At 33.7% G+C, this 12,867-nt stretch overlaps 2 protein-coding genes across 3 annotated transcripts in view; one reads left to right on the forward strand and one right to left on the reverse strand.

The window, feature by feature from the left end:
• LOC134256519 (small ribosomal subunit protein mS29-like) overlaps positions 1-10,346 on the reverse strand; it is a 59,921-nt gene extending 49,575 nt beyond the window's left edge. Inside the window, exon 1 of the mRNA XM_062739173.1 lies at positions 10,192-10,346. Within this exon, the coding sequence (XP_062595157.1) occupies positions 10,192-10,231 (40 nt within the window). The 5' untranslated portion in view covers positions 10,232-10,346. The remainder of the gene's footprint in view (positions 1-10,191) is intronic.
• Positions 10,347-12,430: 2,084 nt separating this feature from the next.
• The window catches only part of LOC134256513 (histone-lysine N-methyltransferase ASH1L-like), a 38,611-nt gene continuing 38,174 nt past the window's right edge, over positions 12,431-12,867 (forward strand). For both annotated transcript variants that reach the window (XM_062739149.1, XM_062739150.1), the window contains exon 1: positions 12,431-12,565. The gene's annotated coding sequence lies outside the window, so the exon portion shown is untranslated. The remainder of the gene's footprint in view (positions 12,566-12,867) is intronic.

The following is a 12,867-nucleotide window of genomic DNA, read 5'->3' on the forward strand; positions in this document are numbered from 1 at the left end:
CAGACCAAAACTGTAAAAGGAGTAGCGTTTTAAAGGAATTTCACAGAAAATTCTATTTTTGGTAACCAAGGCAACACCGTTCATCGAAATTAAAAACCGATGCACTATTCTATGTATCTTAGTGTAGTCTACTTGTGTGCTAAGTTATATTGAAATCAGACCAAAACTGTAGAAGGAGTAGCGTTTTAAAAGATTTTCACAGAAAATTCTATTTTTAGTAACCATGGCAACACCGTTCATCGAAATTAAAAACCGATGCACTATTCTATGTATCTTAGTGTAGTCTACTTGTGTGGCAACTTATTTTGAAATCAAAATTAAACTGTAGAAGGAGTAGCGTTTTAAAGGAATTTCACAGAAAATTTTACTCTTAGTAACCATGGCAACACTATTCACCGAAATCAAAAACCGATGCACTATTCTATGTATCTTAGTGTAGTCTACTTGTGTGGCAACTTATTTTGAAATCAAACTTAAACTGTAGAAGGAGTAGCGTTTTAAAGGAATTTCACAGAAAATTTTATTTTTAGTAACCATGGCAACACCATTCACCGAAATCAAAAACCGATGCACTATTCTATGTATCTTAGTGTAGTCTACTTGTGTGCCAAGTTATATTGAAATCAGACCAAAACTTTAGAAGGAGTAGCATTTTAAAGGAATTTCACGGAAAATTCTATTTTTAGTAACCATGGCAACACCGTTCATCGAAATCAAAAACCGATGCACTATTCTATGTATCTTAGTGTAGTCTACTTGTGTGCCAAGTTATATTGAAATCAGACCAAAACTTTAGAAGGAGTAGCGTTTTAAAGGAATTTCACGGAAAATTCTATTTTTAGTAACCATGGCAACACCGTTCATCGAAATTAAATACCGATGCACTATTCTATGTATCTTAGTGTAGTCTACTTGTGTGCCAAGTTATATTGAAATCAGACTAAAATTGTAGGAGGAGTACCTTTTGAAAAATTGTTTACAGACAGAGATCAGACAGACGGACGGACGCCGGACGCATTACTATCGCATAAGAGTAGAGCTAAAAACGACATTTTACCGCGTCATAAATATAGCACTGACTACTTCAAACATGATCATTAAACGTTGAACGAAGTTCTGTAAGTATTTGTGCAACAACAGTCGTAATATTGACATTGAGGCTGTTTCTGCATTTTCATATTTCGTTAAACTTTGACAGACTGACTCGAAATAAAAATTAAACTAGTTTTTCGTCTTGTACTCAATTTACTATTTTTCATTGACACCGCTTCTCTGAATTATCGTAGAACAGTTGATGATAATTTTTTTTAATAGCATATAGGCAACATGTGATTAATTATAAATCAATTATCACCTAGCAGTATAAGTGTTACCTGAATAAACATCCCGTTTCTCGAGACCCGCGTCTTCTGCCTGGGGCCATTTAAATGTCCAGGTAAAGTCGCTAATTATGTAACATTGTATACACATAGCCACTTCGAGGTTTCAAGGGTAAATTCCAATAGAATATGCATAGTGGGACTGCATTTTGACTTCGAGAGATCAAGGGTTTCGAGAGATCAAGAGTTCGAGAAATCAAGAGTAAAATTGCTTAGTTATATAGGGAAAAAAAGAACTCACTTTTTCAAGAACTTCGAGAGATCGAAGTTTGAGCCATCAAGAGTTACCGGTATTTCTATATAAAACTTTGGTCGGCCATTGTGGCCCCGCCCTACCCCCGGGGATCATGATTTGAACAAATTTGAATCTACATTACCTGGGGATGCTTCCATATAAATATGAGCAATTATGGCTTTTCTGTTCTTGAGAAGAAGATTTTCAAAGAATTTTCCTATATAATTTTATATAAAACTTTGGTCGGCCATTGTGGCCCCGCCCTACCCCCGGGGGTCATGATTTGAACAAATTTGAATCTATATTACCTGGGGATGCTTCCATATAAATATGAGCAATTATGGCTTTTCTGTTCTTGAGAAGAAGATTTTTAAAGAATTTTCCTATGTATTTCTATATAAAACTTTGGTCGGCCATTGAGGCCCCGCCCTACCCCCGGGGGTCATGATTTGAACAAATTTGAATATACACTACCTGGGGATGTTTCCCCATAAGTTTCATCTTTCCTGGCACAGTGGTTCTTGAGAAGAAGATTTTTAAAACATACCACCAAATTTTCAGCAATTCTCAATTATCTCCCCTTGAATGAGGGCATTGCCCTTTATTTGAACAAACTTGAATCCCCTTCACCCAAGGATGCTTTGTGGCAAGTTCGGTTGAAATTGGCCCAGCCGTTTTTGAGAAGTCGAAAATGTGAAAAGTTTACAGACAGACAGTCAGGGACAGATGGATGCTGGACAAAATGTGATCAGAAAAGCTCACTTGAGCCTTCGACTCAGGTGAGCTAATAAAAACAATAGCCATATAAGGTCTTCTCGGACACGCATATCCCTCTTTTGTACTAAGACCCGCCCATTCTCTTGCCATAAAATAACATATTCTCACAAAAATGGCCGAATCAAGCTGTGATAGGGTCTAAAAAATCAAAGATAATGCAGTATTCCTTATAATTAAAATGTGTTTGAACTATTGAAACTATTCAAAAGGCGTCGTATTTATTCACTCATGTTTGAAAAATACCAACATCGTTGTAGATTAAACAGGTCGGAGAGAATACTCGAAATCGGGTATTATCCTTGAAATCGCGCATAATACCCGATATTAGGGTATCATTGAATCCGTGAAATTGGGTATTCCGTGCAACTTTCTTCAAAAACAAAAGAATAAAGCAACGGCGCATTATGCCAGTTACTGTTTCTTGTACATCAGTATCTTGTGGATTTATTTTTATTAAACCTAATTCATACGGTTGTCAAATAAGTTTAAAATCACACGACAAACACTGCTGGGGTAACAAAGAGGACACAATGGCGTTATTATTTTTCAATATAATTTCTAAAAACAAATAAATACACTTCGTTTGTCTTTATTTCCCATTAAAGTATTCCATATACTTAATTTTCTAATTTGTGCACTATTCACAAAATGTGAAACTTTAAAGAAATTAAACGACTAACGCCGTGTTATGTTTTTTACTGAAAAATGTATGGCATCCCTTTCACATGAAATATAAATTATTCCTAACAGTTAGAGAGTACAGTATATGCGAGTCATAATTGTATATCTCTGCCATAATAGAATACCAATGTTATTATAAAGAAGAAAATAAAATAAGATTAAGGTGGCTCATTACATCCACAGTTTATTTTAGATTTCAATACAGCACCACTTATAATGTAGATGTCAAATATCCAGATGGGGGTATTGATATCATAAATATTTTTTATAGAATTTTTTAGTCTTTGTTTTATTTTAGTGAAATGTTTTACAGGTTTATTATTCACAGAATTTCAGAACTTTCAGTGTCAAATAAAATGACAGTGAAAATACCTCATAATACCTAATAATAATTTTATTAGAAAAAATAATTTTCTCCTAGAAAACAATTAATGTCATTATCTTTTTAATCTATGCATAAAACATTTTAAAAATGTGTTTGAAGAGACAAGGAATGTATTTCAATGAATTACATGTGTCAAATTGAATGAAGAAAGTTTAAACGAAATGAAAAATCAAATTTAAAAAATATTTGGTATAGAAAGTCCACTTTCAAGAGTTATCTTTCCTAATTAGCCAAGACTCAAAACACTATGGAACGTTTGATATTACATCTAAAATTCAGAATATAGCTTTAAATTGCCAGAGTATACATTTAAATCAATAAAACTAATATATAAATTAACACCAACACAGTAAATAGCGCAATTAAATAAAATTTTAATTTCAACTAGGTTGCAGATTTTAACTCGAATTTCCTCCATACATACATGTCAGTGATTGATAGAGTTCGCTGCATGCATGGCTATGAAATTGACATTACTTGTTTGGCGAAGATTTGACTGTTGCTTTCTTTTGTTTCTGCCTAAAAGCAATTCTTCTTGGTTTATGCATAATGAATCCGCTACTTTGTTTTCACTGTTTACAACACCGCATGTTTCATCTATTTTTAAAGCGTTTTAAAGGTCAGGGTCATATTATAGAGGTACCTATACTACTCGTCCCCTGAGCAAACCGGTCGACACAATGGAGGTTTATTTTTTTGTGTAGTACGTCATCAAAAAGTGGTGTAATGAGCCTCCTTAATTAAATAAATACCCACGGGAAAACAGGTTGAAAATAGCTAAATGAAGGTGAGTATCTTTTTTTTGTCAATTTAGCATGGAAATTTTTATTCAAAGACACCGTAAATTTTTTGGTTGCATTTTAATCGATACAAGATATGCTATTTTTTCTTTATTTTATGCATTTGTGTGAAAATTGAGAGCGAGAAGTCATATGAACAGGATTTTCTTGTTTTTTTTTGGGGGGGGGGGGTATAAATAAAAGTCGAATGTGTACATCTTTTCATGAGCTTATAATACATTGAGTTTCTCAATATAGATCGAAGTACAGTCATATTGAAATATGAATTACATAGTCAAAATTTCACATTTCTTATAGTTTTTACGTTTATGAATATGTTAATGAACAAACTGAAATAATGGAGTGTTCAATTGCCTTGGAAACTCTTGTCTACTTTATGGGAATATAATTCCTCATCGGACATTAAGACTCCATACATGTCCAAGAATGAATTCGATGTCGATATTGACGATATCGACGATATTATGTCGATATCGTTTCGATATCGATCGTGATGAGCACTATCAGTTTGAAATACTTGGTACCATATATGAGACTTTGTGCTATGTCGATGTCGTCGATATCAACAATACCATGACGATATCGTATCGATATCGATCCTATTTGTAGAATTTATTTTCACAATGATGTATAACATAATTTTACAAGGACACAATTGATGTCAAATTCATTCATTATTAGCATGAATATGAAATTAAATTATGATACGGAAAGGGTTAGTGGTTGTTATTGTTTTGGATTAGGATTAGAGTATGATGTTGGGTGAGGGTGATAGTTGTTAAATATGTTTTAACAATCATGATTCGATATCGATACGATATCGTCGATATCGACAGTAGGGTAAACTAATTAATCAGAAGAAAGTAAATATGCACAAGCGTTGCATGAAGAAATTAAGAACTTATTGTCATGGGATATGTTAAAAGTAAAGATTTTGAATTAGGGTGAAGGTTCTAGTTGGTGAAGTAATATATTTTAACAATCATGATTCGATATCGATACGATATCGTCGATATCGATGATATCGATGGCAGGTACAATCTTCGTAAAAGTAAAGTAATTTAAACATAAATACACATGCAAAGTAACAGGGACGGTATTTATAAAGAGCTGAGCAAACATGATTCGATATCGAAGCGACATCGTCGATATCGACACTACAGGGAAAGTTTTATAAAAGATAGTTTTCAAGTAATACATGTTAATACAATACTAGTATTGTAGATGGAAACCATAATTCTTTGAACAATCATGACAGTAAGAAAGACTTCTTAAAACACAAAGTATTGTTACAGTAATAAACACACAAGGATAGAGAAATATTATAGTAAACTATAAAAAAGTAATGTGTCAATATCGTAACTACATCGTGTCTTGGACATAACTGACATTAAAATTTCATAAAAATTATAGTCACTTCCTTTCTTTATTATACTATTTGATAGACAGGGTAAATTTTACCTCTTTACCTTCTATATTTTTCTTATATCGCTATCTTATACATGTATCTCATTATAATATGCGAATACAACGCACTATCTGATTGGTTCTAGACAATATGTCACAGTTTTCTTTTAGTTATTTTATTTATGATACTTATTACTCATGGCAATAACTTTTCCTAATACTCATCAATAATGAAAAAATGTGTTAAAAAAATAAACATGAATTCTAGTTACTTGTAGTCTCATATTGTGTTAGAAAATAACAGGTTGCTTTTTGTTTACCTATATAATTTTTATTTGATGAATAAATCTTCCTTACAATTAAAAATATATAACCGAGTTTAACCGACTGTGACATTCAAAAAGAGGTCTCTTGGACAAATGTAGAACACAGTCGAGGTTGTTTTGTCAGAAGTGGTCAAGAAGCCTTTAGCCCCCCCCTTTTGAAGTCACCAAGAAATGGTAAAATATTGATGACTTAGCAAAATTAAATGATCAACAGTTATGTTCTCTCATATTAGCTGTATTCCTGAAACTATTACTGTCTCTGCTAAAATGTTGAAGACATATTCTGCAAATATGTATGAATGATAAAAAACAAAAAAAGATTTTCAAATAAAGAACAAACAGAAAGAGGTTTTTTAGCCGAAATTTTAGACATTTTTATCATTACATTATTTATACATTCATAAATAAATTTGATTTTATGCACAAGATGAATGTGAAAGTAATTAATGACGCATAATTAGATACGATAGACAATCCCTTGTTTATACATGGCATCATATCTTGTGTGTGAAATGTGTTTCCGTATAATTTGATTTATTTACAAATTGTTCATGTTTGTTGTGTTGATGTGGAATTATTATAAATTCCCGAATTCTGATACTTTACCATTCTGTTGTGTTGGGAATGAACATTAGGAAGATGCATATACTTTCAACATTATGAAAAATATAAAGCAAATCGAACGCCTTTTTGTGTGCAGATCATGAAATGTACTGACCTCCACGGGTATTTGTTGTCCTGAGCGCATTAATCTTGACGCCCAAATTCTTACTTGGCTAGTGATACCTTTAGAAAACATGGGTATCTAGATGAAAGTTAACTCGGCAACATGCGCCATCCCATTGTTTAAGTTTTATTAGGTGATTACACCTCCTATACCCGATTTCCCGGATTCAACGATACCCTAATATCGGGTATTATACACGATTTCACGGATAATACCCGATTTCGAGTATTCTCTCCGACCTGTTAAATATAATTCGTCATGGAAAAAGGGGCCCCAGATAGCAGTTATGTCACATCATCCTTTACTTATTTTGTCAATGAGTGTCTGTATTTTGAAAGAGAGGGGGTATTAAGTGTCACTGTGTTCATCTTGGCTAATTGGCTGGGATATCCCTAACTGCAGATAATGAGGTGTGAACTGTGAACTTCATACTATTTTATAATTATTAATAACTCCACTGTAGACAAACAATCTTTCTGAACAATTGATAGCTCTCAAAACAATTATTTCAACAAAAGAAATTGTGCTATTAGTTATTCTTCAAGGTACATTGAGTTTACATGTTCATTGCTTAGAGTTCTAATTTATTTTTTTCGAAATTATCAAAACGCGGATTGTGTACATGCATACTGCCAACATGCAGAATGTTCAAATACTTGTAAATCGCAGTAAAATATTAAATAATTTCTGCAACAACCAAATTAAAGCACAGGCACTTGTTTCTGTAATAAATTTTTGACCCATAGTATAATAATAACACAAGGTATCTAACTCCGATTTACACCGAGTACCCCCCTCCCTTAGAATCGTGCTCATTTACACTTTCAGAGGAATTGCACAGGTAAACTGATTATACCTATGTCTTCTACGATAATTTAGCTACACAACGATACCTGACATGCTTGTCTTTATTTTCTAATCAGCTTCAAAACTCTGCTCGCTGAGTGGAAAGTGAAACTCAACCATAGTATGGTATGTTCTAGTCTCGGGCAAAGAATTAGACCTCGAATTTGATTGGCTAAAAATCTGTCTCTAAAATTACATCGGAAAAACATCGTAGTGTTTTTATGGAAAATAAGACACTATGAAATTTTATTTATTCAATGCAATATTTAAAATCTGGAATTGAATTTTTAAACCCACGCATTCTTTAGTTTTTTTCTTTGCCAGAGATTAGCACATACCGTTTTATGGTTTAGTTCGACTTTTCTACTCGGCGAGTACAGTTTTGACGCTGTTTACCGAGATTAAAAAAAACAAAGACAACCAAGTCATATATGGTTGTGTAGAAAAATTATCGTAGATGGTATAAACAGTTTGCCACTGCCTTTTCTCTGAAGGTGTAAATGAGCGCAATTCTAAGGGAGGGGGGTACTCCGTGTAATTTGGAGTTAGATACCTTGTGTTATTATTATACTATGGGTTAAAATTTATTCCCGAAACAAGTACCTGTGAGTGAAAGTTATTAAATATGGAGGTTCAAATCCAAACTGCGTAAATATATTAAAACTTCAGAGGATATCATCAACATTACTACAAAATATCTAATTTTTTTCTGCTTTGATATTTGAGGGTGGAAGAAAATTGAAAGTAATCAATTAAGAATCCATTACATTACAATCAATTACAGGACAAAACTGACTGTAATCGATTATTAATCGATTACACAAAATACCTCTAAGTAATGGATTATTAATCGATTACATTTTTTAGTAATCGTGCCCATGCCTGATCTGAGAAGGCTACATTATTGCTAGCTGCAATAATGTAGCCCTCTCCAATTTTTTTTTTTATCTGATATTTTCTGGAGAGGGCTACAATTCCATCGCATCTCCGTAATGGTGCAAAAATATTTTTTAAATACGAGCGACTGCAGGCCGGATAAATTGTTTTTACATTCAACTTACTTATAATAAGACGAAATTTTTATTCACTGTTGACATCATAGCTCGTTAAACGCGAAAACCATTAAAATAAATCTGTGTGATTTCATTCGGCAGCCATGACAGTTCACATGTGACGTAGTGAGACTTGCGCTTGAAATTTCGAATAATTCTATAAAGCAAATGTCGATGTTTATAAATAATTTTGATGAATAGTAACACTAAACATCGATGAATAAAATAATTCCAAGTGTCATTTTTTCGTAAACAGCGATATTTAGGCTTAAAATAAGGTTATTCCAAAGAAATCCGCTCCCTATAGCTAATCTCATTGGCTGTCTCAAAATAAAATCTTCAAGGTCAGTAAACATGGCGGATAAATTTAAGTTGTATGTTGACATACACGAAAAATACTGCTGTATATTTTTTGATGATCACAATGTCTTAACTACATTTTGGAAGTTCAGGTAAGGCATATAAATAAAATAGCCGTTTACAGACAATTCGAGCCGAAATCCGTGCGGGAGCGATTCACTGCCGCATTGCACCATTACGGAGATCCTAGGGAGTTGTAGCCCTCTCCCAAAAAAAAAAAAAAAAAAAAAAAAAAATCGGAGAGGGCTACATTATTGCAGCTAGTCTTCTTTGTAAGAAGTAACTGTTTGATCACAAATTAACTGTTGCATATAGCCCCAAAACTTTCAGAACTTTGATTGCAATCGCACAGATAACGATACTTCTTCAAGTTTGTGTGATTTTTTCATAAATTTTCAGTTGACTTCAAAGTTGAAAATGATCACTGCAAAGTGAGGTATTTGGCACATTCTGAAAATACTTATATCTGAAATTAGTCTAATTTGGTAGCTAAATAAAGCTACTTCAGGTAGGTGAAATATAAGCTTTGTAGCCTTGTAGGTAAATCAAGATGACAATAAAATCTAGTGATTTTACTGGACCTGCAGTGGGATTCACACCTGAGATGTATGGATCAACTGCTGGATAGAATGTTCTATCGTTAAAATGATGAATGTCCTACGGACCCGGTTTAACGATAGAATTTGTTCCCTGTATTCTCAATGTAGCAAAATAAACACGGGCAATAACTTGTACTCAGTGCATTTACTACGAACAATCCAGAGAGTTCCGAATGTAAACATGGCAGGTAAATTTGAAGCGAGAAAAACCTATGAGAAAATTTGTTGTATTTTCGTCTTTTTATGGATTATTTTTAGGGATAAAAGACATATACAATCTCAAAAAGGTTTGTTACAATTAATTTGGAAGTTATTTTCAGTGCAAATCCTTTTGTATTCTTCAAAATCGTTTCGGAGCGATTCTGCAATTATTTGCTACATTGCGAGTATATGGGAGGTATTCTAACTTTGGTGAGGGCTTGTCCCGAGACAAAGTTAGACTATTCTAACTAATCAACTGCTTACTCCGTGACCTAAGAGCAGATAATCTTACCACTGTACCTCATGGGCGACCATCCGTTAGCGAAAATTAGGATTAATAACGTTACAGTGACAGTCCAGAGTAAATTCGAGCTATAACAAAACACATGGTAATAAATCGAAATGACCATCATTACCTTTGGATTTGATTGACGTGCCCCTTAAAACACTAGTCATGGCTATGTTCTGTTGTGTTGGTAATTATTACAGGAATTTTTTTTCATGAATTCATACAAATTTGTTAAAGAAAAGTTTCCAATCCCATCATCACACCATGGAGGCAGCCATATTGAAATGAAATGAGGGGCGCACTCGATATGGACCCTTTTAGAATTAGAAGGGAATGTCAGAAGGATCAATCGAGTGCTCAGAAGAGTATTTAGCAGTTTAATACTGCATAATATCTGCAATATTACTGCAGCTGTGGTTTTTTAACAATTACGTCATTTTTAAAACCCGGGGGAGGGGGGGGTTGGCAGGGAGGAAATAAAATTCAACTTTCTTGGGAAAAAACTCAAACCTACTACTATGCTACCTTTTCCTTATTTCCTTATTTGACTATAATACAGCAAGAAGTTGGGGGCCAACCAGACTTTCAAAGATCATTTTCTTTAGCAAAAAGTTATGTCTGGAAAAAAAACCCCCTTGTACGTGCCTATAACAGGCACGTAGTATCAGGGGGGGCCAGGGGGGGCCTGGCCCCCCACTTTTTCTCCCGGCATTACCTTTACTATAGAAAATGTATACTGAAAGGAAGGTTGGGCCCCCCCCCCCCACATTTCAGCACAGTGTAGTGTTTTAAAGAAAATTTACCCCAAAAAGTTTGAACTGAAAGATAGTTGGTCTTGAAAAAAGTAAGTTAAAAAAAATTTTCTCAGGTTGGCCCCCCCCCCCCCCCCCACTTTCAAAAACGATGCTACGTGCCTGTATAAACAGTGGTAAAAGGCGAAGAGATGACTTTGTTACTCCTATATGTGCTGCAAGCTCAATATTATTTTTAAAACTTAAATCACTGGCCTAAAAACTAAGATTGAAGAACATATGCCATGTACTACACAGGAAAAACTCTAAACTGTAAAAGAATATATCATTATATTTTTTTAAAATGTTAATAGGGGCAAATCTTTCCCCCTTATTACATGGTAATTGAAACTGTGTTCGATGGTTGGTTATTGCAATTACACGAAAGGAAAAAAATGTTTATTCTTCTAACATTGTAGCTGCAGATCTGTAGCGTTATGGTTTTATATATTTGTCTTTGACCATAACGCTACAGATCCCGTAGTGCAAAAAAAGTGCAATTTACGGCGCAATATTTTTTGCGCTCTTTTGGGGAGAATTTCTCCACTTAATTTCTAGCTTTGGTCAATCAACTACCTTTCACTCCCTGATTCTAGACACATTCTGTAGCCAATATCTATAGTTTATCCACCTCCCAACCATTTATAGTTGTCTCTACAGGCAATAAATTTGTTTGAAGTGAATTTTCAGAAATCTAACAAATAATTTTAATCAAGTGAGTTTATCACTTGTAGAGACAACTATATATATGAAGGGTTGGGAGATGGATAAAATATACAGAATAATTAAATAATGTGTCTAGAATTAGGGATTAAAAGGTAGTTGATTGAACGATGCTGGAAAGTGGAGAAATTCTCCCCAAAAGAGCGCAAAAAATATTGCGCCGTAAATTGCACCTTTTTTGCACTACGGGATCTGTAGCGTTATGGTCAAAGACAAATATATAAAACCATAACGCTACAGATCTGCAGCTACTAACATTGTATATATATTATATAATCGTAGACATATATAAGAGAGGGAATACTTTTTGCAACTGAATTTTTCTTTCAGTTTGGTTTATTTACGATAGCAAAAGTCCTCAAAGTATTCAACCACCCGCCATACAAACATGATTAGAATACTATTCTTCCCTCTTTGGTGCAGAATGAGATGGCTGAGAGGGCCTTCTAAACATAACTATATCTCTGTGGTCTAATAAGAAGGGTTCCAATCGAGTGCGCCCCAGATTTATTCATAAATCGTTAATAGAAAAGATAACTTTATTTAAAACTTTTCATGTGTAGTAAATTAGGAGATGAAATTTTAAGGAATAGCTCATTTATTTTTCACAGTTTATTTTTAATGCACTAATTTACCCTCTACACGAAAGGTACAAATACCGATTTCGAAAATGACCTTGACCGCAAGGGTTTTATATCAGCATCTTTGTTTTTATTTCCTTTTTGCGTCTAATTTATATATTTAAAACCATTAAATTTGAAGCTAAGGGTAAGCGTAAGCAATTTTTATGAAGTGAAAATTGTGCGCTTTTTTCTGAATGCATTTACACATTATTATATTGCAGTGAAGTCATGTTTTCGAAATCCCCTTCGGTTAACCACAGACGCCATATTTGATCAGCGATAGGTATGGCGTAGAATTGAGGATGTTTTGATTATCGTATGAGTAATCAATCTTGCTAATTAGATTAATTATAGAACATAACAGGTAAGTGGGCTATGATATGGTCGTTTCGTCTGTATTTGATTGAGTTGTAATAATATAGATTCGGATAAATTTGAACAGGTGCACTTTTGGCGGGTAAGAATAGTTTTGTGTCTGTTGTTTATATCAGTCGTGGTTATGTGTAACAATACATATATGACGTTTAAAGTACAGAAAATTTTGTTGAAAGAGTGAAAATATTAAACAGGTCATTGACCATATCGTACGTTGATATAAAGAGAGCTGTGTTCCATCATGTTTTTACTTATTTGTAATTGTAATATATTGAGTAACATTGGTGAAAA

The sequence above is a fragment of the Saccostrea cucullata genome, unplaced genomic scaffold, assembly GCF_032062105.1.
Source record: "Saccostrea cucullata isolate Sc308-1 unplaced genomic scaffold, CSIRO_AGI_Scuc_v1 ctg90, whole genome shotgun sequence".
Taxonomy (NCBI): domain Eukaryota; kingdom Metazoa; phylum Mollusca; class Bivalvia; order Ostreida; family Ostreidae; genus Saccostrea; species Saccostrea cuccullata.